Source organism: Cebus imitator, unplaced genomic scaffold (assembly GCF_001604975.1).
Source record: "Cebus imitator isolate Cc_AM_T3 unplaced genomic scaffold, Cebus_imitator-1.0 Scaffold157, whole genome shotgun sequence".
Classification (NCBI taxonomy): domain Eukaryota; kingdom Metazoa; phylum Chordata; class Mammalia; order Primates; family Cebidae; genus Cebus; species Cebus imitator.
Window position 1 is genome coordinate 1,591,186 of NW_016107472.1, and position 27,877 is coordinate 1,619,062.

General features: G+C 38.8%; 1 protein-coding gene across 3 annotated transcripts in view; it reads right to left on the minus strand.

Annotated features, from left to right (window-relative positions):
• Positions 1 to 27,877, minus strand: part of LOC108314578 (limbic system associated membrane protein) — a 637,397-nt gene that overhangs the window by 17,829 nt on the left and 591,691 nt on the right. For 2 of the 3 annotated variants that reach the window (XM_017543519.2, XM_017543518.2), the window contains exons 4-7: positions 25,745 to 25,879; positions 15,394 to 15,514; positions 14,783 to 14,931; positions 7,528 to 7,563 (exon numbers count right to left, since the gene is read on the minus strand). In XM_017543519.2, coding sequence (XP_017399008.1) covers positions 7,528 to 7,563; positions 14,783 to 14,931; positions 15,394 to 15,514; positions 25,745 to 25,879 — 441 coding nt within the window. The remainder of the gene's footprint in view (positions 1 to 7,527; positions 7,564 to 14,782; positions 14,932 to 15,393; positions 15,515 to 25,744; positions 25,880 to 27,877) is intronic. The other variant, XM_017543520.2, reaches the window with a different exon arrangement.

Sequence of the window (27,877 nt, forward strand, 5' to 3'; positions counted from 1 at the left end):
TTTTTTTAGCACCGCTGCACTTAACAGCTGTCAGCGATAAACTTACCTGTGTTCCGGAACGTCAAGAGAGAAAAATACAACAAATTTCCTAAGTTACTCTAGCTTGCAATGCGACCGAGAAGTGCAAGTTACTGCTTGGCTTCATTTTGTTTGTTTTGTTTCTAGCTATTTCTGCTCTCCAAACATCTCCAGCTACCAAGTCATTCAAAACCCACATGTATAGTTGAAAAACCACTGTAGAATGGCCAAGCAAGTTTCCAACATGAAACATGGCTGGGAATGCTTGCTGCTGTGTGAGCTAAAGAGCCTGGGACGGTAAAAAGAAGGAACACTCTGTAAAGGCATGGCTACCTTCTACTGCTTTTTTTGTTGTTTCCTACAGGATGCTACTATTGCTTCCAAATGTCTTTTGAGGTTTTTTTAGGCAGTTAAAAAAGTCATACTGGCATTACGAGGTTTAGAAGGTAGGTGCGTAAGTCAGAATCTTTTTTGCTAGTATGGGGCAGATAAAAAGTAGAATGAACTATTAGCTGTGATTGGTAGTAAAGATACTATGTTAGTGGTAATGTCTGGGTGCTGATCTTATGTATGTGTTACAGAGATGTGGGAAGCATTTTCGTTTACAATCAGCACAGTGATAAGTGAAACTGTAGAGTAAACTATGGCACTGCTTGGCTCCCTAGGGTCCAATTAGGAAGCATGATAAATGACTTGTAAGGTCTCTCCCCCACTGATCTGTGGTGGATATAAGCTGACATTCTCCGTGGAGTCCTAGTGAGTAGTCTGCCTACTCCCATCATACATCTCAGTACATAGGAACACCTTAAATTGGAATTCCAAACTCATTATGGCATGCTGTGTTCTTACTTGGCAGGTGTGTTTCTTCACAGCAGTATACAAGGGGAGGTGTAAGGTGGAATCTCTTGCACTAATTTTTTTCCCCATAAAGGTGCTTGTTTAGTTTCATACGTACAAATAACTTATGATGATGAGAGAATATCTTGAGGCTGGAGTGACTGCATTAGGGAAATTGTTACTAACCTTAATTTATATCTTGCCTCTTCAGAAGTCAGTGCTTCCTCCAGATGGGATAATGGCTTAGTGGTCCTAGCCTGCCTAGTAACCAGTGTTTAGAAGTGAATGCCAATACTGTCAAAACGTTGCTTTGGTTTCGTTTGAAAGATGTCAAAGAGAACACACATATTCAATGCATGGTGAATATGGAGGAAAATGTAGAGAAGGGAGCCAAGGGACAGATTAAAATTAAGGTTTGTTTATACTTTTTGGGCTATGATAAGACGTTTTTCAGGGCCTGGGAGTATCCTGATGATTTAATACTTAAGAGAATTTTGTTGCTGTTGTTTTCTTCCTCCATGTACTACCAGTTTTTAAGAAGGACTCTAGCTCCATACAGTCTCTGAACCCAGAACTCTGTTCCCAAAGGAAGGACTTCCTTCCTGTCTACACACAGCAATGTTCCTCACAGTCGCCTGCTATGCTCATGTTAACTGGCACGTGAGGCAGCCTTGAAAGCAGGCCGTGCTGCTGTGCACTCTAGCGACCACGAGAGACTGTGTCCGTGTTCTGTCCATCAAGATCCCGGGCTTCTCACCCTTTGGGGCAGCATGCCAACATTTTCTGCTGCAAATCTCATTGAGCTGTTCTTAGGCAGCTTTATTCCTTTTAATTAAAAAGACAAGACTGCCAATTACTTAAACCTAATCCCCAAATGTAATTGTTACTTTGAAAGATTTTTTTTTTCATAAAGCTCATAGAAGAGCAATATTTCCATCAAATTAACATTTAGTGGAAGCTTGGATTTTTTTTATTAAAAAAATATTCATTTTCAAATCCCTGCTGGCTCTAGACATCTAAATAGCACAGAGAGGCATTAAGAACAGGGTGATCACCAGCAAAGGCTGACTGGTGTAGGCAGATCCAGACTCAAAAAACAGGAAGAGGCATTAGAAAGGAGTTCCAGGACTAAACATTCTCCTATCTTTAAATTGACTCTGTAGGATTTTTAGTCATTTAGCTTGAAGCTAAATGTGAATTTTTGAGAGAAATAACACTTCCAATCCCTTGTTGAACATTTAAATAATGGTGTGAATAAATTTTGGGTTTATTCTTGCTAGCAACTTTTAGCGGGGGAGAGAATAACAGTTTAGGAAACAGTAAGAGGAAGAGTAAAGAGGTGGGGAGAGGTAAGACATGGAAATGGGGAGAAAATCTCACCTATTACACTGTGTCAAAATCACTGGATTGACGAGTGAACTATTGATTCCACATTAAATATTGGTACAATTATCTCACTTGATTCTCTGACCACTAAAGAAAATCAGAAGGAAATCAGACTTTGTTCCCATAAAGGAGCCAGGGAATTAGGCATGAAGGTCAGCTCAATAATTTTCATGTGTATTAATCAGAGCCAATGATTTTGCTCTAAATTAGTGCTGACATGGCTGCCTAAATTCTATCCGTAGAAACAAAATCCTTGTTTCTGCCAGCCAGTAGGAAGGAGAGACATATTTAAAAAGTGAAATCCTTCCTAGGGCATACCTTATATCCCTGACCAGCAAAAGGTGCAGGTTCTTTAGGCTGATGGTCTGGCAGTCATGTGGTAGTGTGTATGATGGGCATTCACTCAAAGTGTGTGAGTGTATATGTGTATGCCACACAACAAGGAACTGTGCAATTTTGCAGCTCTTCTTAAATGTAATATTATGATATTGGTAAGAAAATAATGAAAAATATTTTTTATTTGGCCTTAGGATGCTTCTATATTAAAACTTTTTAGCAGTGTGGGGATTTCAGACATCCTTATAATCCATAATACATCAAAATATAATAAAAGCACACTGAACTTATGTCTAGCTAATGTCCATGTAATATGATATGAGTATGCCTGTAAATATCAGTGCTTTTAAAAATTATAAGACACGTGCATTTGAATATAATTTTTAAAATTCAGTATACCTTCTTTCTAGGAACTTGAAGCTCTCTTTTGTGTGTTATTTAAAATACCACTTTGAGCTTGTAGGCATGAAAAATATATTTTCTTTCCCATTTCACAGTTGGAAAAACTGAATTACAGGAACAATGCTAGTAATTATCCATGATTAATAGAGGTGTGTATGTAAATCAGCCTGAATAAGTGTGTGAAATTAGATGTGCTGATGCCAGATAGCTCTGCTCATGTTTTTAAAAGATGAATGCTTTCATATAAATCTCTGTGAGTTGGGCATACATCTCACTGTGTTAAGCATATTTGAAAATAGATTCTGTAAAAATGTAAGGACATAAAGTAACTGTGTTATAAGCACTGTAATATATAAAATAAATTAGATGAACATTTAAAATTCACTGGAAAGATGCATATCTAATGAACATGAATGTATACATAAGGGTGATTATTAATATTCTACAGATTTATACATGTGCCTGGGTGTAACAGGGGTAGGTTGAAATTTAAGTGTCATTTAATCATTAAAAAGTGTGAGAGAAAGGTGCATGTCTCTTTCTTAGGGTTGCGGGATTGAGTTAATGCAGGCAAAAGCCCTTAAAACTCTAATGGTACATGAGAAGCCTATTATGTATGTTAGCTATTATTATTAATATTATTACCATTATTAGACAAAGCAAAATACTGTTGTATTAAGGAGCTGAAAAGAAGCTTTTTCTTAATAATACTAAGGATGGTATTCTACAGACAATAAATGAAACTAGAAACTATTCAGTATTCTTCACAACATGAGATATGTTCAAAATTTTTCTCCCATTTGCCCTCTCATCCTTTTGGAATCTGATTTAAAAACCTATTCCTGGGGGTGCCAGGTGAGGGCGGATATATCCACTCCTCTGACTATAGATAGAATCTGGCTGCTCTGATGCCAGACCTGCCTGTAAGAATATCAGTCTCCCCTTGGGAGAAAACGTGCCAGGCCGACTTCAGATTTCTGTAAGCCTGGCTTGTTTGTGGTTTGGATTTTAATTTCTTTTTAAACTTTAATTTTGGGAGGGGATGGTTTGTTTTGTTTTCTGAAAAAGCGTTGGACAGCTGTATTAATCATGCAAACCCAGCCATGTGCAATGCATTTTATCAATGGAAAAACAGGGATGGAATGGCAAGCAGCTGTGAACAAACCCAGTGCCATGCCTGAACCTGGAAGATAATCTCAACATTTCCCAAACCCACTTGCCACATGGGGTTAGTGAATGGAAAGGCTGTTCACTTGGGATAAATAATCAGATGGGAGGCAAACAAGTGAGACACATTCCAGGATTTGTTTTGTTTTGTTTCAAAGTGGCAGCGATCAGAAAGGGATAGGCTGATTGAGTCCAGAGAGCCCCATACTCAAGGGAATTTTTCGCTTGAGAGTTACATAAACAAAACGGTTGTTTGCCCTTGTCGTTGTCCCTTGTTTCACTTCATTTTAATTTTCTGAGGCTGATTTCAACACTTCATTCTGAACCTACAGTCCTCAATGTGAGAGTGTCTCTGGGTGCACTTCCATTATGAAGAAGAGCTAGGCATTAGTACACTGATGGGGAGCAATGTTATCACTGCTCAGTACCCAGAAACCTCAGGAAACGATGTCAGCCTCACAAAGTGAGAAAAGTTCCCCCAGACATTGAGAGCTGACTCTTTCCTTATTTTGCAATTCAGTGGATTTTCTGCAGCAATATAGTCGGAGGTATTTATGCAAATTTATGCAATTCAGGACTCAGAATGAATAAAGCTAAATTAAAATTAATGGAAGAAAACACCTATCAGAAACAGATCAAGGATGGAGCACTATTTTATTTATATCCTTTAAGGAGCAGGGAGGCAAGCTGGTATTATTTTTTGTTTTGTTTTTTGGCAGGGGGGGAAGGACATATGAAAATTTCTGATTGGCCACAGCCAATATAAATTATCCATTGATGGAATTCCAGCATTATTATTATCACTGCAGAAAATCAAGCAATATGATGAAGGAAACCCAAGGGAAATGCATTTGATTTATTGAGCCTTGTTTTTGTTTAATCACAGCTTGAAAGGGTTTAGGACTGCATTCCTGCTGTGACTCTGCTGTGCATCCCCAGTCAGCTTGATGAGCCATGTAGAGTGGGGACAGGAAGGGGAAGATCCTCCAATGAGAGATATGAACAATAAAGCAGCTGAAATGAAACATATATCTTTGTGAGGCTGGAAATTAGGGAAGAAAGTTCTCCTTTTTATAATGGGAGGACAGAAAAAAATCTTTGTGGCTTTTGAAACACCCACTTTCAAAACACCTTAAGGAAATTAATTGCCTTAAAATCTTTAGGCCATTTTATATCAACCAACTTCTAAGAGACAATTGATATTTTAGGAATGAAATTTAAGAGTTCACAAAGATGATGACAATATATGATATTCAATTAAATGGAGATGCCTTGCATTATAGCTATGATCACAGTGAGGCATGCTTTTCATAGATATTGGGTACCTAATCGGCACCATAAAAACGGTTAAGCATCCTATTGTTAGTATTTTTTTCAATGGGAAGCTGCATTTCTCTTGGGTTACCCTGGATTGGAAAGAGGAGAAGAAAAGTGAATCAATCTCCAGGAAGTTAAAGTCCTTGTAAAAAATAGGAAACTTAAGAGGGGACTATCTTTGTATAGCAGACTCTTACACCAGCCATCCCAAGTCTTAATGAACAGCTTTTCAGTTTCCACTAGCAGAAGACTAAAGCATTAGTATAAGATAAACTATATTCTCTAAAAACTATTGGATCTAAGAAAGCTAACTACAGTCTACCTACAATGTAAAATCAAACTAGGGTCATTCTCCAATCAACAGTTAAGTTTGTGGGAAATATAAAGTTCAGCAAAATCCCTCATGCTCCATCCCTAGTCCAGACTGTTTTTCAGTATCTGAGCAGCTGTCCTTTGTGAACGGTGTCTGGCTTCACTTTGTTCAAAGTTACATATATCATAATGCGTGATGAGATAAATATTTGAGTTGGTGGCTGCAGAACTGTTCTTACAAAGGATACCTAGAATCACAGTGATACTGTACAAAGCTCATCTCAGATGGGGCATGACCTCTTTGAAAATGCTATCCAATGGTACAAATGCTTATGTGTGTGTTTTTCATATAAAGATATTTGCAAGATGGCAACATGATAAAATGGTGTCAATCTCTGCAGCAACGCTAGAACATAAATGTGTTAAAATAATTGTGGCATGTCAAGAATTCAAAATGGGATATTTTCCGTGAACAGTAAGTATCATGTCAAGTTTAAAAAACAGGCACATTTTAACAGTCTTATTTTTAGTGGCTGGGATTAGAAACAGATTTCATTGTTTTAGGGAAGTTTTTTTTATTATTATTAAACAGAGTTATTCTAAGCTTTCATACTAAAAATAGTTTGTCTTCTTTTTAAAATTTGACAACTCTTTTATTAAGCTGTCTAGTTGATTATTGAAATCTTGCAATCCTTAGTTCAAAAATAATTAAAATACATTTGCATATGTGAATGCATATACATGTGAAACATTGCATTATTGACACTGAATACACACAAGTTTGCGTGAACTTACAGTTTGGACAAATGTTAATGAAACATGATTCATCTTCAAACTTATAAAACAGCAGCTTTCTACCTTTAATTCTGAGCACATTTCCTTTATGGTGTGTATGATAATCTTGTTTAATTGGATTTATTTTTTCCACGCTAGGCCCCGCATGGCCTAGTTTCCATTTTTTCTCAGGTCTTTGAGTGCTATTTGCAAATCACTTTTCTGGAATTTAATTTCAATGGTAGGTTGGTTTCATTTCGGATTTTTTATATTGTTTTAATTTTATTTGCCAATTTCCCTTTAAATAGCCTTAAGCTAGAAAGTTGTGGCTGCAGCTTGCATCTAAATATGATGTAGGAGGCAAAATTTAATTTGAGTGCATATAAAGTTTATGAAAAGGAATTCAGAATGATTATCCTGTTTTTTCATTTATGTTTTCTAAGATAGGTATATTTAAAAGGAAAGAAAAATACCCATGAATTGGCCAAGATTTTAAGAGAAAATAATGTCTTTGTTATAATCTGGTTGCATTGATTAACCTTTAGCAGTATATACATTAATTTTTACGAGTAACACCCTTCAGATTCAGATTGTATAAACTTCCAACTGTGAGGGTGGTCAGTCAAAAATTTGTATATCTGTGGCTAGAGAATTTAACTGGCTGTGTCCCAAATATGTGAGTTCCTAGTTACTTGTAATACATACTGACTGTAGAAAAAAAATTGCTTGCTGAGTTTAGCATTGCCTTCACAGCTACTGACCAATTTGAAGATGAGCAGGATGATAGTCTTGTTCCATGCCTATTCAACTGATGTTGGAAGCAACTAACTGACTTTTATTAAAAGGTTTAAGGGAAAAAATGATTTATATTGTATGTGAATTTTATGAATGTGTTTTTCTCCCTTTGTGTGTTTTGCATGTTACAGATGATGGAGAATGACCCAGGAAGAGAGCTACAGTGATAAAAATCATACTGACCTTGAATGGGGTGGGGGATTGTGGGTAAAACACGTTCTAAAGGGGAAAAAATAGTAATCATCATGGAGAATTTAAATACATATCTTTCTTATGTTTACTTATTCAAACAATTATACAACGGATGAATTTCCATGCTTACAGGATCATATCTCTCATAAAACATTCATCTGTACTTCCTATTAACATTAAACTATCAAAGAAATGTATTAATAAAATTAAAAATACAGAGCCTTTAAAAAGTTTAGCTAGTGTAGGGGACAACATCAGATTGTGGTAACCCTACATACAGAATTCTACTGAAAATAACCCAACACCAAGATTTTAGATCTTTTAGAGAGTTGGAGTTGAGGGTGTTTATAGTGGTGATCACATTCAGGTGACACATTTTGGTCTTGGCTCTCGTCTCTTTAGCTCGTGACAGAGGAATGTGTGTCAGCTATAGAATTCTTTCCTCTCTCTAAGCCCTATAGTTCATATCAGCTTTAGCCAAGCATCTGAAAAATTTACTGTGGGTAACATTAGTGCAACTTTTCCCTCAGGTTTTTACTTCCACATTGCTGATACCAATATAGGAGTAAAGTCAAGGTAATAAGTTTCTTAGCATAATTTTATTTTTAGTCTATTCCTTAATTCCCCCTCTTTTTATAATACCATTTCACCTGAAATTTGATCAACCAATCAAATTTGCTTGATGATACATCCTATTGAGTATAAAAAGATTTTTTTTTGAACACTGAGGTCTTAGTAAGTATCTCGTAGTCCCATACATAAACTACCTGCCATAAATAGAATGTACTGACAGAGTTCAGAATTTAAGGTGTCCTTCATCTATCTCAAGAAAAGCTTAAATCCTCTTCTGAGGCTCTTTCAGAAATACAGAATGGAGTATTAGGGGGAGAATGTATTACTTGCTAACCCCCAAATTATAGTGTAACATAATTAGCACACACTTTTCTACATTTCTCCTAGCAGCTTGATTAAATAAAGACCAATGAGAAATGAAAATCAACAAAAATCAAAACCACAATGAGAAAAGCATATGTGCATATTCAGATCTGATAGCCTACCATCTTGTGCCATATGCATGAGAAGAGTAGATTTTCCCTGGACTCTGGGCACTGTATGCATCTGGACACTGGGAAAACTCAGTCTCCTTGCAGAGTCAGCTTTTCTCTAGCTTGGCTGAAGTTGTCACTTAAATATGAAAGTCTCCTAAGTCCATTAAGATGGAGCAGGTCAACAGCAGCCCAGTGAACAACTGTGTCTTAGTTACACGAGTGTCAGGTCAAAAAATGGTTTAAGCCTCCACTGGTTATTTGGTATTAAGTTTCCAGCTTTGAAAATAAACAGCTAAACTGCTTTTAGCATTTTTGTTGCAGTTGGAGACCACTGTCCCATGTTATGCTCTTTCTACTGAATTTTATTTTTATTATTTCTATTATGATTCAGACTGTTTAAATGACTCAGCTTCGTATTTTCTCATCATGCTCTTCGCAGCTGGGAAAATGCACGCTGCCCTTATTTCCACGTGATCAATTATATGGCTTAACCATCTCACCCACCCTGCTTTCAGTGCCTTTCAGCTGCTTCTCAGCTTGTTATTACCGTCTTAGCTCCACCCTGTTATCATTGTCTTAGGCCTATCACACCCCATCAGCTATTCTCGTTCTCTTAATTCCATCCTATTCACGTATCTTTCTTAGATGCCTCTCCATCCCAGTTTGTATTCTTATTCTTTGACCATTATTCTGCTGCTGTTTTATATTTTATGCTAGGGTTTGTAGAATCCTGTACGAGTGTAAAGTGAAGTAAATAGTACTTAGGAGGAAAAAGAAAATGTCCAACTTTTGGTGTTCAAAAGTAAGGGAGGGCAGAGCCCTTGGTGCCATATGCTTCTCCTTTGGCTGCTGCTGCTTGAGGGAAACACACTTAGCAGCTGACTGGGAGATTTCCGGAACAGACTACAAGGTTGTCCCTTGTACTACATGCTGTGTCTCTTAGGAAGGTCTCTTAACTCTGAGCTTTGGCTTCTTATCTGTTAAGTGGTTGGGGGAGGGGAGGTGTATCCACAGACAGCCCACTTAAGGAGTTTGCATCCGGTGCTTCAAACTACATGTGGGTAGACAGTTGCTCAAACTGTTTTATTGTGTGGCATCTAAAAGTAGCTGGTTAAAAGGCTTTGCCAAGTCTTCACTCTGTTAATCAGATTAGAGTGCAGTGGTTTGATTTTGGCTCAGTGTCTTCCGCCTCCCAGGCTCAAGCAACCCTCCCACTTCAGCCTCCCTAGTAGGTGGGACCACAGGCGCAGACCACCACGCCTGGGTAATTTTTTTTTTTGTATTTTTGGTAGAGTTGGGGTTCTGCCGAGTTGCCCAGGCTAGTCGCAAACTCCTGAGCTCAAGAAATCCACCCACCTCAGCCTCAGCTGGGATTACAGGCATGAGTCACTGCGCCTGGCCCAGGCTTTGCCACGTCTTAACTAGCATCATCAGGTGGTGTGTGTTTAAACAGCAAGCCTTTCAGATAACAAACGCTTTTTAAAGAAAATGGGGATTATAAAGACTCCCTCTTTGTAAAGACTCCCTCTAGTGCTGGATTACTTAGGTAGTACTTGAAACTTAGTCGACTGTGGCTTTTCAAGTTAATGATATTTTAAAGTTTAAAAAGAAAATTAAAAGCATCTCCTACACACCTACACACAGATGCAACAAAGCCCAGTGAAGAGTTTTTTTTTTGTATTTTCTTCTTTTGTACTCAAAAGCCTTAAAAGACCTTTATAATCCTCCCATTTCTCTAAAACACCAGGTGATTAATCAGTGGGATTGTCCTTTAATGTGAGGGAATATTCTCCTAGAGCAAATGCTGACTGCTAGGCTGGAATATTTACTGAGAACTTCAACATGCCACAGATAACCCAATCATTGAACTAACCTGGTGGTAATAGGCTACTGGGGGTTAATGAAAATGGAGGTGGGAGACAGTGCTCTTGGGTGAGAAGGGATAGAGCAGTATAAAGACAGTGGAAAGGCCTCATTGAGTGAGAAAAAGGAGAAAAAAATACATTCTTCTCACCTCCAAATTTACAAGACATATTTCCTAACATTTATGCCCACATACACAAATGCAGATGTGTTGATTTAGGGCCTGCACTCTTGAAATAGACTACCTGAATTTAAATCTCAAGCTCAGCCTAACTTAGTTGCACTAATCACTTAGCTTTTTTATGTAATGGAGAAACACAAGTACATAGTAGGGTTGTTGTGATGCGTGCCTATAGTCCCAGCTACTCAGGAGGCTGGAGCAGAAAGACGGCTATAGCTCAAGTGTTCTGGGCTGTGGTGTACTCTGCTGATTGGGTGTCTGCACTAGTTTAATATGATGGCCTCCCAGGAGCCTGACACCAACAGGTTGCCTAAGGAGGGTCAAACTGACAAACTGGCACAGGTCAGAAATAGAGCAGATCAAAACTCCTATGCTGATCAGCAGTGGAATCATGCCTATGAATGGCCACTGCACTTTAGTCTGGGCAACATAGCAAGATCCGTTTCTGATACAAAAATATAATAAAAAAAATCAGATCATGTATGTGAAACATGTAGCACAGTAGATACTGCAGAGTAAATTGCACTCACTTAATAAGAAGTGGTAACATTTAAATTATCACCTTTTCTTCCTCCATGTCCATGTTTTAAATCTAACTCAACATGAGCACAAAACAAGATAAACCTATCACCTTTGTGGGTGAATTTTAGTTATCAGTCTGGAAACACAGTCTGTTATGTTACTTACGCAGACAGTGGAACTTCTCTTGGCATCACTCGAAATCCAAGTTTTCATCTATGTGATGCATATCCCCCTGTCTGACACAGACTAGGGAGCCAAATCCTTGCCCATACATTGTGCCATTGCATTAATGCTTTCAAAAGTTATGTAAGGTAATGCTTGGCCAGGGCATTACATGGTTATATGAACTGAGGTAGTGTAGATCTTTGACAAACAGAGTGCTAGAATGTGTGGAGAACTAGATGAATGAGAAAGGAATGCTTCCACCAGCTCAGGAAAAAATTGCTATGAATACAATGTATTCTTACACTCTCGTTCCATGATTTTGACCCCTATGGAGATCAGTATTTGAATGGAGAGTGGGGAAGTGTATGCATGCATGTGACCGCAAGTTGACACTGTGTGAAAAGTCAGCTCATCGCTGTGGTGGACACGGCTGAAAATGTGCTGACACACAAATGAAGATGAATAATCGCCAACTCTTCAGGGGCTCTGGCTCTGAGTCTTTACCTGCTGCTGCCTCTGGCTGGCAGAGGCTCACCAGCTGCCTGTTATTCTCTGGACTGGCTTGGTCAGCAGAGCACCCTGCTGCCCACACAGTGTTTCTGTCAGGGCTGTGGCCACAGACGCCCGCCCCCAAGCATCTCTCCCCTCCTGAATCTGTTCTGTGGAAAATTACCTCTGCTGACACTTGCACAGTGTTTTCCTTTTCCCATTAATCCTGTTTATTTGAATGTAAATAATATTTACTCACATAAGTACTCTTGCTCTTCCCCTCCTTCCTCTTCTCCTCTCTCTCCCTCCTTCCTTCCTTCCTTCCTTCCTTCCTTCCTTCCTTCCTTCCTTCCTTCCTTCCTTCCTTCTTTCTTCCCTCCCTCCCTCCCTCCTTCCCTCTTTCCCTACCTCCCTTCCTTCCCTCCTTCCTTCTTTTCTTCTTTCCATCTTTCCTCCCCTCCTTCTTTTCTTTCTCTATCTCCCCCCCCCTTTTCCTTTCTTTTCTTTTGGAAATCTGTGAAATTATCAGGTTTTCGCTATGCAGGCTGTAAGAACGCATCTCCCAAAACTAACTGGTGGTGAGTGGGTGGGTGGAGGGAGTGCCATTCCTGCTACAAAAGAAGCAGGGCTTCTCCCCAAAAATATTTGTTCTTAGGCCTTGGATCTAAGAAATAGTGCAATAGATTCACCAATATTCTGCAATTTGAATCGTTCCTTTGCACCTCAAAACCTAATGATCTTTTGTATTTTATTTTTCATTAAGTATTATACCTCCTAACTTTACAATAAAGGTGGGACATCGATTCTAAACCTAATGCTGATGCATATGGTGCCGCTGCATGATGCCAAAGACACGACTGTGGTAGTGCCTATGTGAGACCACCAGGAGTAGTACATCATTAATCACTGCACCACATAATCCTCAAATATATAATGGAGGGCGATCTCTTCTAAATCATAAAGGGAAGTGTGATAGGATACACTTGTCTGTTTATTCCCTGATTCTCAGTATACAAGCAGAAACTCTGTAAAATTAAGGTTAAGTCCTTTAAATAGACTTCTGTTATAGGGCATTGGTATTGTAGGGCTTGACGTCCCCTTCCATGACCACCAGCAGTATCTCATTGCCTTTGACTTAGCCTACGCTCACTTTCCCTCCTTCCTCAAGTATTCCATCCTTCCAACCTCTTTCTTTTTCCTCTCTCTCAGTCTATTGGCAACATTTTATTTATTATTTGATATGTCATTAGCATAGTTCTTAGTCTAGGTTAAATAGAATGAAAATATACTTTAATGCAAATGTGTAATTTTTCACTTTCTGTAACTCATCCAATTATTCTATCTTCTCCTTATCTCTATACAACCTTCTTTTTGAGTTTTTAAGTATATGTTGTTATACTGAACCAGGTTAACTTAGATTTGGTAAATCTTAAATTCACAGTTGAGGACGTTTATCACCCCCACCATTTATAGAATCCTTAATGTTAGGAATGAATCAGGTAACTACAGTTCTTAAGAAGTATATTCCCAAGTGTCTTACAGATATTGATGTCTCTAGTTGAGGCAAGGAATGCTGATGTTTGGTCTTTGGAGACAAGTAAACAGGTTGTGAATTTTAAGCTTTATATAGATGCAGCATTTGTATAGCTGTATCTCATCAAACTGTCACAGACTGAAGTCAATGAGAGTTATGAATGAGAAACTAAAGGCCAGAGTTAGAGTTGTTTGTGATTGTTGTTTTCATAAGTGGAGTTCAATCTTAAACAATTTTAAAATGGCTTTAACACAACATTTCAAGAGAACTCTCACTTAAATTGATTTTTCTTCTAAAAAAATATATATTATTTTCCTGAAGTCTCATCTAAATGGAATATAGCAAAATAGAGACATTTCTTCTGGTCATAGTATTTCTAGTTTTTCCAATTGAACCTGTGCAGAAAAAAAAAAGATAAACTTAGTGGTTTGTTATTCCAGAATAATAATAGTACTTTTCTTTTTTAACTTTTCCCTTTAGTCCAAATGGACTTTCAGATTCAGCATGGGCTTTTTTGTTTCTTTTGCTTATTCTCATAAATGTTTCTCTATTCTAAATGTTATCATTTTCCTGTGATTCCATTTAGCATCCTTCTGTTTCTCAGGAGGCATCTGCTTCTGTGCTCATAGTCACCTGCCCAACAAGGGAGGGAGTTAGACTTGACTCTAACTTGCTGCTAAAGAGCAGGACTCCAAGGTGGGGTCTCCTATTAATATCTGTGACTTTAGAATGACCATGACCTCCTTGGTCTACTTTCAGGATCTTCTCTGGTCTTCAGAAATGTTCCTTTTTCCTACCATTATATCTCCGTTCCAAAAATATATCAGAAAAGTAATGTCTCCTACTGTCATACAGAAAGCTTTCTGCCACCATTTTTCCTCCTTTAGATTTTATATTATGCTTTAATCATTTATTCCACTCTTCCTCTTGTATTGTTAAAAAGATACTTTTTTTTCTAGCCTCTCCCTTCTCTCATCACCTTATTCATTCTCACTGAATATTTCTTCCTCAATCACTCTCATTACTGCCTTAAAAATGCACACGCACACAAACAAACAAACAAACAAACAAACAAAACTGTTATCCATTTCCAGGCTCTTACATCACCTCTGCTTCTTAAAGGACCACTGCCAAAGAGACTTGTGTTCTCTGAATATTTTTTTCAGTTTAAATAACTAGGAAAAAAGAAAACAACAACAAAACTAAAGAAAACAAACAAAATCTAGGCAGTTATCCGAAGCAAGAAAGAATATAGAGAGAAGTTGCTCCATTTATAAGTCCCGCCGATGCACAGAGATTGAGAACCCTGCGTTTTTGTTTCAGTGCATATATCCTTATTTGTGTTTAAGTGAACTTTTAATAGACAAGGGAATGGTTTTCACGTTTTTCATGTGAAAAGTCAATTTAATTCCACCAAGTTGGGCACTGCTTTGGCATACTTACTGAAAAGGACTAGGCTGGCATTGGTGACCCCCAGCTTGTTGGCAGCCACGCAGGTGTAGTTGCCATAGTGCTCTTCAGTGACATTGGTCACCGTCAGGGAAGACTGGCCTTCGGTGCTCTTAATCTCAAGGCCATTGGCACTGTTTATCCTAAGAGTTCAAAAACAGAAGAATAGAAAGGAACACTGGTGAAGATTTTAGCTTAGGAATTCTTTCCCCATCCTGACACTGGAGGAAAAAGAGAGAAAGGAAGTAGCCAGAGTTCGTTGTTCCATGCCCAATTCCTCTTTTAATTGTGCAGTGCCATATTATCAGAATCAATGTCCATCAACAGAGAAAAACAGGAAACAGGTTTGAGTTTCTGTTTTGGCAAGAAAGACATGCAGGTGAAAACTACCCATTGAACTGTTTTTATATTTTACCTGGCTGCTTTTGGGCTTCAGCTTAAGAGCTACAGCCCCCAAAGAATTTGAAAGAAACATTAAAAAGGAAGATTGTAAGAATGTAGTTCTACATAATTATAACTAGCTTGGCTTTGGCTTTGTTGTGAGGCTTCTGGTGCCCCCAGGCCCAAGCAGTGGAGCCACGGGGGATGGTAGGTTTGGCACATACCTAGTGTCATCCCGGTACCACTCGAAGTCAGGTGCAGGCACTGCCGAGGCCTCACATTTGAGTGAAGCTTGTCGTCCTGTGGTGGCTTCATTACTCTTGGATTCTGTGATAGTGGGAGGATCTGTAGGAAGGACAGGCACACAGGTTTATATGAGGGTTGGTGTGCTTATCAGGAAGGAATGAAGAAGGACAATCTGATTAGAGAGATGCAGGAAGGGAGACATCTTAAAGCCCCATTTGTGTGAATTATGTCATCAGCTAAATGGGGTTGATCACCAAAAAACAAACAAACAAACAAAAAGATAATTTATGAAAGCATAGACTTGGTTTATTTAAGTGAGACACTTAGCAGGGTTTTATGGAACTGAAACGAGGATTTCTTTTTCCCTTCTCCAATAGGTCATGGTATTACAAACATAGACTATACATATTTTTATGGTCTTTTTATAAATGAAGCAATGATACCAAAAGACTTAGGAATCTCAATGTATAATTTGACCATTTTTCTTTTTCTTCTTGTTATTATAGTTCGAGATGGCCTTGAGGAGTCTGATGAAAATGACAGCTGGCTAACAACCGAAGTTTGCTCTGATATTACTGCAGGATTCATAAAGAAAGAAACAAATGAAACTAGTATTAGGTAATTACCTTATGTGTTCACTTATCACCACACCCAGGTAAATTTAGCTTTTATGAGTGGGGTTATGGTTTAAAGTCCATCCTGGTGCATAGAAGACTTACTGGCATATCAGCCTTCTATTCTCTCTGGCAGCTGTGCCCTTGATTTTTATGCCCAGGAATGAGCCTACAAAACTATCACAGGCTTGAAATCAGCTGGGAAACACATTTGACACTGTAATTTTCCATGACTCATTCAAACAATCCTACGAGAATGGAAAAAGTGTTTGTACGTCCACTTGACTGTGTTAGGATTGTAGACTCAAGCTCCTGCACTTGATGATGCTGTGTTTGTGTAGGTTATGGACCTTCAAGGAGAGAAGGCCTTTCCTGTCCAAAGGTTGTTTGCCAGAAAATGGCAACTTGGCTAAGTACACATGGGAAAAACAGATCCTGACACTCTGTTTAGACTTTGTAGCTGAAAAAGCTCATTTAGGAAAATAAGTGAATGTTTCTGCACAAATTCACTAAACCCTGGCTGTTCAGCACTTGGGTCTATCTTCCTTGTTTCTGATTTTTTTTTCATATTCAAAACTATCACCTAAGTTTTCTACCTGTAGAAGACTGTAACTTTCTGAGTTTAAAAGAATGTATGAGAAAGCATCTGATTTGTCTGCAATTTCCTTTCTCATTTAATTTTCCCATAAGCTGAGACATTTTTAAATCACTGTCAGAGTTGGAGCACATTTGAATAAACACTTGTATGTAAACAGGCGTGCTAAATGGGGTTTTGTTGTTTTATTGCTGTTGGTAGTGTTGTTTTACTTTAGACTTACATTCTTATTCTGTATAAGCACTAAATGGGAAGATGCTGTAGTAAAACAAACCCTGGATTGGAAACTAGGAGTCCTGGGATTTGGTTTGGGTTTGGCTGTTTGGACTTCTCATCATACATTTTCTTTCTGGGCCTTGGTTTTATTACCTGTAAAATGAGGGGATCCTATTTTAATGATCCCCTTTCCAACTGTAAACTATCCCAATTCTTGTTAAAACTGCTCATTCTTTACAAATGGGCAGCTGGCCTCATTACAATCCAAGTGTATTTTCAAAGCCTTAATTAATTTAACTCTTAAATTGCTAATTTTCCAAATTATAACTCACTTATTTATTCCGTGGGTTAGGAACCAGGATTAGCAGTTGAGAAGAGGAGATTTGAGATCTGATTTTGACTCTACTCTTAACCAGAGCTGTGGTCCGGGCAAACAACTGTACCAGTTTGAGCCTTTTCTTTATCTTTGAAAAGAAAAAGCTAGCTACTAAAACTGGTTATATAGATCATTAGAGCACATCAGTTCAAAGGCTAATCCAATAATTGGTAGTAGTGGTGCTGTGGGGAGATATTAATAAATGATGGGACATAGAATAGAGGTTCTGGGCTTGGATTTAAAGTTTGGTAGACATGAGCTCAAATCCAGGCTCTGTTCCTCATTATCCTTTGTCACTTGAGAGTTTAATACTTTGCCTATAGTTTAATACTTTGCTTCCATTTCCTCATCTATAATATGTTGGGGCTGGGCATGATAGCTCATGCCTATAATCCTAGCCCTTTGGGAGGCACAAGCAGGTGGATCACTTGACGTCAGGAGTTTGAGACCAGCCTTGCTAACATGGCAAAACCTCATCTTTACTAAAATACAAAAAACTAGCCAGGTATGGTGGTGTGTGTCTGTAGTCCCAGCTACTCAGGAAGCTGAGGCACAAGAATTGCTTGAACCCAGGAGTTGGAGGTTGCAGTAAGCCGAGATCAGGCCAGTGCACTCCAGCCTGGGCAACAGAGCAAGACCCTGTCTCAAAAACAAAAAACGTTGAAACCCAAGGGAGGGAAGTACATTTGAAGGCTGAAAGATATTAGGCCTCAGAACTGATGAGACTGGAAATTGATTTCATAAGGGTGAGGAAAAGAAGTGTTGAAAAGGTAACACCCTGATTTCTGGCTGGGGCATCTGTGTAATGCCATTCACTGAGATAAGATGCATAAATAAAGAAATAGACAACCAGCAGCAGAATACTCAATAAATATTAGTTTCCTGTCCTTACTTCTTCTCACTGTATTGGGTTCTTAAGCTGCCAATGACTCCATCACCTGTAGCACAGTGCCCCACTGATGTTGGCTGGAGATAATTTTGCTTATGATTTTGTTTGTTCAATTTTCCAATTTGAGAAAGAAGTTTTAACCACTGTTTGTGAATTTCTGGAGCCACACAGTTATAACTGCCAACTGGTGACTATTTCCCCTCAGTCCCCTACCACCTTAGGACCCAGGGAAAACAAATGACTTTTTCTGATTGAAAAATCTGGGAAGAAGAAACTGGGCCTGTTTGGCTTATCCCTTTGCTGTCTTCCTTTTGGGACCAAGCTTCTGGCAGGTAGCAGAGGTTCTCCTCTGTTTCTCTATGACAGAAGTCCTACCTGGTCTCTCTCCTTTCTGCCTTCACGTGGGCAGGCCTGTCCCACCTGGGGCTGCCATGATTGGGAAGATAAGTCGGCCACACTAAGCTACTATCTCTAGCTACTTTGATCTCTAAAAATGCGAACATTTAGGTCTCCCTGACCACGCTTTTCCTTACTTCTCAATTTGTTCGGAACCTGAATAACTAAGCAGTAAGCTATTTATTAGCCCCTAAAAGACCCCAGCATGGGGAAGCTGGTAGTAAACTAGGATTGAGCACTTACAAGTGCATTAATCTAATCAGCTACAAAAGCCAACTACTTGCTTCTCTCTTTGAAAACTTAGGAATTTTCTTGTACCAGGGTAAATCTATGAATACTGATAAATACATAAAGAGCTTATTGTTTCTAATATTTTTCAAATGACACCATGGTGCAAGTTTATTTTTGCATGGCTTGTTGAAATGAACATTTCAAAATTCATTTGTAATGAATTCTGTATAGGTGAGGCTAAGAAACACTACTACAAATCACACGGCAGCATGCCTTGTGTAGTTAAAATAATAGATGTCCTTACTCAAAATATGGTTATAATAAAAATGTGGCTCCATAAAAATGCTGCACAGAGAGATGCATTGTTATTCTTTATGTGACTTTGGAATAGCTTACAATTGCCAAAGGACTCTTCCAGTTTACATTAATTCAAAATTCCATGCTCTGAAATTATTAATAGGGCCTTTCTTCTTCTGACATCACCAATAACAAGACTCTTTCAATCAGAATGAATATAGTAACCAAACAGAGGACTAGAAAACAAAATATCATTCATTTAATCTTACTAATATTGGGAATATTAGTATAAAAGAATAACATTCTGAATAGAAAACTCAATGTATAGTCATTTATTGCATGTCAGCACTCTGCTAGGTTTTAGATATCCTCTTTACTTAAATAATTAGCCCTAGGAGGTAAATACGATTAATCTCATTTTATGAAAGAGAAGATAGGCCTACAGAGGGTTAGTAAGTGGTCTAATTCACATCATTTGACGGATCCTGGATTTAATCCCAGGTCTATCATGCCCTGAAACCCATGCTCTGAACCTCTCCACTGTGGTACTTCCATTTGAATGAGTTCTTTTGGAGAACAATGAATTCCTTTTTTTTTCTTTTTAATATAAAGGACTTGTTCATTTTTTTATTTTTTAAATATTATACTTTAAGTTCTGGGATACATGTGCAGAACGTGCAGGTTTGTTACATAGGTATACACGTGCCATGGTGGTTTGCTGCACCTATCAAGGAGGACAATGAATTTCTAATAGGAAGAAATACCATTCAGGGGAGGGAGCATGCTGGTAGATGGAAAGGTAAACCTTGCATATTTCTATTATTTACAGGGTACTAACAGTGGCACAACATGCAGTGACACAGTGGATATAAGCCTGTATTAGGAGTCAGGAAATGCAGACTCAGTCTCTGCTAGTGCCACTTAGGTTGTTACCATGAGACATAATGATCCCCTGCAGCCCCTCACCTGTGAATATAGATGATGATGCCTGTCTCACAGGTTTGATGTCAATATCAAATGAAGTCATTCACATGAGAGCTCTTTAAACACTTAAAGTGATTACATTTGTTATTTTATAGTAGTATTATTCACCTGGTGTGAAGGATAAACAGAGGACCTTGGAGTTAGACCTGGGTTCGAGTTCCAAGTCTACCACACACAAACACTCTTTGATTTTGTGTCAGAGCATGTTTACACACACTGAGCTTTGTTTTGGTCCTGTCTACATGGGGATGATATAGATGATCTCCCATGGGTAGTGTGCAGTGATGTAGAAAGCAGCAGAGGCAGAGGGTGTAGGCAATAAAAAGCACATTGTCTGTAGATAATTTAGAAATGATAAGAACACTGATTTAGAGTTCCTTTTTTTTAAGTCACCCTGTGCTAGCAATATCAAACAATGCCAGTGATAAAGTAAATACTTTTCACTGGGAAAGGCCAGGCTCAATACACCTTTCCATTTAATTGGTGATATGGTTTGGCTGTGTCTCCATTCAAAATCTCATCTCAAATTGTAGTCCCCATAATCCCCAGGCGTCAAGGAAAAGACCAGGTGGAGGTAATTGAATCATGGGGGCAGTTCCTCCACTCTGTTCTCGTGATACTGAATGAGATCTGAAGGTTTTATAAGTGTTTGCTAGCTCCTCCTCCACTCATTCCCTTTCCTGCCGCCTTGCGAGGAGGATGTCTTGTTTCTTCGTTTTCCACCGCGACCGTCAATTTCCTGAGGCCTCCCCAGCCATGTGAAACTGTGAGTCAACTAAACCTCTTTCCTTTCTAAATTATCCGGTCTCAGGCAGTTCTTTATACCAGTGTGCAAATGGATTGATATAGCTGGCCACAGTTGGTGGGATAACTACAGTGAATTGATATGAAACCTCTAAGCAAGCCTTGGTACTCTGAAGGTACTCAGAAAATTATGGTTCTTGTCCATATTGCACAATTATGATAAAACATGACAATACTCTGGATTGTTACTGAGTATTTCCTCTGAAGACCTCATAATAGATTTATAAATATTAGGATATGTCTTTACCATTACCTTCCCAAAGGCAAGAATAAACTGAAGGTGAGCATGGAGACTGAAAATGTGTAGCTATGAGTACCTACAGAAGTTGGCCAGTCTGGCTCCATATTAAATGGGTATTTTCCTGGCTAACGCAGGCATATCGCTTGAGGTCAGGGGTTTGAGACCAGCCTGGCCAACAGCACGGTAAAGCCATGTCTCTACTAAAAAATACAAAAATTAGTTAGTTGTGGTGGCATGTGCCTGTAATCCTAGCTAACTGGGAGGCTGAGGTATGAGAATTGCTTGAAGCTGGGACGCAGTGGTTGCAGTTAGCCAAGATCAGGCCACTGCACTCCAGCCTGGGTGATAGAGCAAGACCCTGTTTCAAAAACAGACAGCCAAGTTGTTTTCCTAATGTTTTCTCATTAGGTGATTTTTGATTCAAATCACTGAAGATTCCAGTTAAAATACATATACATTATCTAGAGGCAACAGGTGTCTACAGTCCCAATTGTGTATTCTAAGGCAACCTCTTTCTCTAAATAAATGGCTATCAGATGCAAGGCAAGCTTACATTTAGAAATATCAGCTCCACAAGTGCCCTGGCTTGGGTGTTGGTTGGATTGATTAGCTCTGGACACCAAGGTGGAGGCAGAACTGAATTCAAAGAGACAAAGGGGAAAAGGAGTTGTGAAGAGTGACAATGTGAACCTGTCTGGAGAGAGACCTGTGGGAAAGTGGAAGATGGGAACATTAGCTGGTCAATGGGGTGGGGACAGGCTTGAGAGCTGGGAGTAACTTTTTAGAAGAATTTCTCCAGGAATAGGCAGAATCCAGTACTGAAAGAGTCCAGATAAAATTAATAGTCTGTATTTGTTAAGCATTTACTAGGTGCTAGATATTATTCTACGTATACTGGGCAGTAGGATGAGACAAATTTTGTGTGGCCGAGGTGGGCGGATCACCTGAGGTTGGGAGTTTGAGACCAGCCTGACCAACATGGAGAAACCCCGTCTCTACTAAAAATACAAAATTAGCTGGGTTTGGTGGCACATGCCTGTGATCCCAGCTACTTGGGAGGCTGAGGCAGGAGAATTGCTTGCACCTGGGAGGCGGAGGTTGCAGTAAGCTGAGATTGTGCCACTGCACTCCAGCCTGGGCAACAAGAGCAAAACTCCATCTCAAAAAAAAAAAAAAAAAAGTAGTTTAATGCACTGTGAGAATCGAAACTGAGGAACTGCACCTAGAACCTGCAATGAAAGAACAGACTGTTCTAGGACTGGTATCTGAAAGAAATTAACAGCTACATTGTGGGTAAGATACAGAAAGCCAGAAGTCCTGTCTTTTGTCTAAATTATACTAAGCTTATTTAATTGAAGAGATTTTGAGCCAACATTTTAGCTTTCTGTAAATTCCAGGACCTCCTACCACTTAGAAAATAGATTTTCCATGTAAAAATGGCTATGTGTAATGCTGTATGCCTACTTCAGGGAAGTGCTATGCAAAAGAAGTAAAAATGAGAGACCATAGAATCCAGTTTGTGAGCTCAACAGGAGAGACTGTTATGTCTCTCTTCTTCGCTGCCCTAGTCTCTCAGCGCTTTGCAACAGACATCTGTTGGCAACTGAGTAAATGAGTCAATGAAATGCTGGTGGGAGAAAGTTAGCAGCCCTGAGTTCTTTTCTTGTGATGGTACTCAGGTTCTATTCATTACAATAATCTATTTGGCCAGAAGTTATCTTAACCCTCTTGATCCCCGACCTAATTCCAAAGCCTGTGTTTTGAAAAGGAAGCAGAATCAGTTTAAATAACGGCTTTCATGGCCAGCAGGATTAGGTAAAGTGACACAGATGATTCCTGGGCATTTCTCTGTATGCAAGAGTGTTGCTAGGCAGGCTTGGCTCCACAATTCAATCAGAGAGACTTCATCTACTTAATACAGCTATATTTAAGTTGGATGAATTTGTTTCAATGGGACAACTGTGTTGATTGGTTTTAATATATAACCACAGCTTATGAGGTTTTGGTAAAAAGATGATTCCAAAGGAAATTGATAAAATATTTTTCCAGATTTGTGACCATATTATTTACAAAATTTGGAGAAATGTTAGGAGGACAGAATTTGGGAGTTTTTCACCTACTCATTCAATACACGTTTACTGAGCAATTTTTATAAAGTCAGGCACATGCTAGGTCCTGCTTGTTAGAACATACTGGATCTGTGACTAAACTCATTATAGTTTTCCATATAATTTGTTATGAAGTATCTTTTTAGAATCTCAAGATCTGTCCATATTCTTCTGTGGTTCACTCATCACTAACAAAACCTCACATTTTGATAAAAGTATTTTCTTGAAAATTCTAAGTATTTTCTTCTGCTTTAAATTACACTTTGGGGACAGTCAAGAAGAAGCAATGTCAGACTAATTGCACTAATGATAATAGGACCCAGGCGGCTAGCTTTGATCTTGGGAACCATCTGCAGTCCAGACCACTTTGATGTTTCACACAATGGAAGCATAAATATTTTCTATGTACACCATGATTGGACTTTCAGAAATCTAATTAAGATGAAGGTCAATTAAGAGAAAATGAAATCTTGACTCCAAAAGTCAGGGAAGAGATGGAAGATGATGGCATGGTTATGTGTACATAAAAGAAGCTAACCTAATTATAAACTTATACAAACATCCAGAGAAGTTGCCTTTCATGTGATGAAAAGGTCCTAAAGCATTTTATAACATTGCAATCATTAATGTGTCTTTGAAACATACCCAGCATTATAAAAGAATAGTAATAACTTGCATTTCAAAACTCTATTACTAAAAAATTTGAAGACAGCTAGCGATAGAAGCACTTCAGAACTCATGAAATGCAGCCCCCTGCTCCTTGGAAATGAGTCCCATAAACTATAGTAGAGTCACTTGTATCTACTGGATTCCTTTAGGTATGGTATGAAAAAGATTTTGCTGCTTGTTTTAGAAGTCAGCAAGGCCTCAGGTAATAGTGCATCCCAGCAGGCCTGCGTAAACTTTAGCAAGTTTCCTCAGCGATCCAAGCTGCAGTTTCCAAATTTCTAAAGTAAGACTAATGATGCTTATCTCATAGGTTTAAATGGCTTTGGGGATTAAACAACAAATACCAATCTTTTTTTTTTTTTGATATGGAGTTTCGCTCTTGTTGCCCATGATGGAGTGCAGTGGTGCAATCCTGGCTTGCTGAAACCTCCTCCTGGGTTCAAGAAATTCTTCTGACTCAGCCTCCCCAGTAGCTGGGATTACAGTCGTGTGCCACCATGCCTAGCTAATTTTTGTAGTTTTAGTAAAGATGGGGTTTCATCATTTTGGCCAGGCTGGTCTCAAACTCCAGATCTCAGGTGATCCACCCGCCTTGGTCTCCCAAATTGCTGGAATTACAGGCGTGAGCCACCATGCCCAGCCAATATATATCCCTTAACTCAATGATGCACGTAGTAGGTATGTGGAATTGAAAATTCCTTATCTTCCTCCTGAGAGCATGGGCTTTAGAGTCAAATGGACCTGAGTCTGAATCCCTTTTCTTAGATTTGTTTTCTGTGTCACTTTGAATGGGCAGTTTTACCTCCTTGGGCTGTGGTTTTTTCAAACTCTGAAATAGACTGAATGATATCTACCATACTGAGGTTATTGAGTCGAGAAAAAGAGAATTTATATAAAATCTCTGGCACATAGGAAGACATGAGATGACAGAAAGTACTCCTCACAGCCTAAAGGATACTTTCAAATAGCTTCTTGACCTTTTGGCTAAGATCAAGTGTAGTATCAAATATGGGTTAAAATGTGCGTGTATGTCTGTGTGTGCCTATGTGTGTGTATGTAGGATGTGTGTACATTCCATGCACAGAAGGAAGAACTGTGAAAACTTCCCTTTGTCCCTGTCACTAGCCACAATTGTATGAGGTGGGAACTTGAATCTGAGTGATACAGAGTCAGTGCTAACTGAACAGGGTAAACGAATTCTCTTTATTCCCGTGCTGGGTGACACACATCATACAGATTCTCCCCCCTGCCTACTCTCTTTTGAACTACATCTAAGAATCCTTTCATCCGAGAAGTTGAAAGTATGCCCACTTACCTATGCATCTTAGTGAAATCTTCCTTTCTAAATGCCCATACTTTGGGACAAATAGGCAACTGGAATTAACTTATCAGGCATTCTTGTTAGCCATCAGGGACACATGGTATCTGACCACAGTGACTCTAATATGTTCCCAAGGCCAATTATTTAAATAGTGGAGGACAAAATATAATCCTGAGGCATTCCTTCCTGACAAACAATGCATTTAAGATGGAAATTCCCATTAAACCAGATACAAATTGTTGTTTTTTTCTAAAGTAGTATGACCTTGATTTCCACGAAGAGCAGAATAGCAACCGCCAGCAATGTTAGTGCTGTCTGATCGTGTTTTCTTAATTCTTTAGTCTGATTAAAAGAGAGAGGGTATTGTTAAATGTATTATGGATTACATTTAGAGTTGATAGACTTGATTTATCAAATTCAATGGCCAAGTGCTGCCCTTGGATGTGTTCAATGTATAAATGTACATTCCTGGCCAGAGGAGCATCTGCTCGAAATACAATGCTCTTTTGCTAATGGAATCTTTAGAGCTCAGTGGAGGTTGAGGTGCACCCTGGGCACCTAGCACCTGCTGGGTCCTGCTGTACTCACAGTTCACAGTGACCTTGACTTGTTTGACATCCGCCGAGGAGACCTCGTTGGCAGCTTTGCACTCATATTTGCCTGACTGCTCCCTGGTGATGCCGAGGATCTCCAGATATTCTTCTTCTCCTTCAAATTCCCTTCCTGAAAAACAGAGGTTTTCATGATTCTTTTTTAAAGTCTGAAATAGGCAGCAGATCCTCTCATTATTCTTTTTAAAAGCAGTGAATTCACATGTCTTTTCAGTGATTTGAAAATGTACTTTGTCTGACATCAGATTCCACAGAAGCAGACCTCAAGACAAAAAGTCTTGTGAAAGTGATTGAGTAGAAAATGCTCTCAGTAAAAAACAGAAAGAAAATGGGAAAATGAGACTTGGATGAGAAAGAAGCCAAGCAAGAGTACAATGCCAGGCTAAGTCCCACAGAGAGCAACTGTGAGTCAGTCTTTCAGGGAGGCCTGGGGACACCTATGTCCCCCTTCAAAATTATTCTGATATGAGGCTGGGATCTGGGGTGTTTATAGGTGTCTGTACTCACCAGTTAAGGGTTAAGGGTTTGGAACAAAGTGGGCGCTGGTGGTAGGTACATGCAAATCATGAAACCATGATGGGATCTTGCTCCTGGTCATCCTACACTAAATGGTACCAGTTATTAGCTCTGCTCAAATGCCATAAGCTGTTTTCCTTTTTTGGAAATTCCCCTATGACCAAATCAACAGACAGCTAGCAAGAAGACAAATTTACTGTCTAAACATGTCATCTAAACCTGTTAACTAGGCTCCAACAGAACACAGGGCTTCTTTGCTAACATTCTACTACACAACTCTATGGGATATTCCAAGCTTCAAGTCTTCTCTCAATTGTCAATATCACTAGTTTTGAGGAAACTTTACAATCTTGACAAAAAACAGGCAAGAGTAATATCACATTATTTGGTTCCGATGTTCTGCACACTATCCAGCACATGCTTCTACTGAGAACATTTTAGAGTTAGTCTATAGCATATAGTTGAATATTACTTATAAGAGGTTAATTTTTCCCTGTCTACATTTGTCTCTTCTCCCTTCCTAACATTAAAACCAGTGCTTAGATCTGATTTTACATGTTACCGAAGTGGAATGTAGTAGGGAAGAAAACAGTACTCTCAGAATAGGTAACTGGCCACTGTTTTGGATTAATGGGGTAGGATTTGGGATTGAAGGGGGAAAAAATCTTTCCTGTATATTGTATCTATGGACTAAGTGTCATGCCAACTATTTGATGCTAAGACTTCTAGCTGAACATAAATACCCTGAAGACTAATGGCAACTTCGACAATTAGTTTATTTAACAGGCAGAAATAGGTATAAGCTCATTAAAAACCTGGAATGCAGAGGTAAAGTAGAAAGTAAGATAGCATTATTTATTTTGAGAATAGTGGTAGATTATAATGAGAAAATAGTTAATAATAATTTCAGGATGTTTTAGGATTTCTTACCTTCCTGAACATTCCCACCTATAACACTTAATCTTAGTTAGGCTTAGTTGGGCTGACAGAGTTGTCAGTAGGAGAGAACAAGGATAATCTTACAGCTGGTTGGCAACACTGAATTCTTTCCAATTCCCATGAAATACCTAGAAATGGTGGATTATGGGTCCCTACCGTGCTTTATGAATTTCTAAAAAAAAAAAAAAAAAGTTGCAGAAGAGATTATTTTTAGCTGTACCAACTAAAGCCCTACCAATTCTGGAAGACTGTACCCATGAAAGCATGAAAGTAAATAATAAGATGAATGAGAGAAAATAAAACAATATTTATTGTGTTTGGGGCCTGGCATTCTAACATACCATTGTAAGTATTGACAATCTCATTTGTTCCTGATAAACAGATAATAAAACAGATCCTTATCAGATAAACTTTTGATCTCATGTTTCTAGAATTTACCCCTAAACTACCTGAGGATAAGAGTTTTCTCTTAAGTGACCCACATGGGAGGTGGAGACATCATTTCTGCTTCTCCTATGATAGCTCTCCTCCTCTCTGATAGCAACCTGTCTCCAGCGCACGATGTGAGTAGCTGTCTCAATAGAGTGGGGGCAGGCTCAAGGTGCAAACCAATTACAGGCAGGGGAAGCTACGCTGTATTCCATCATCCAACCAA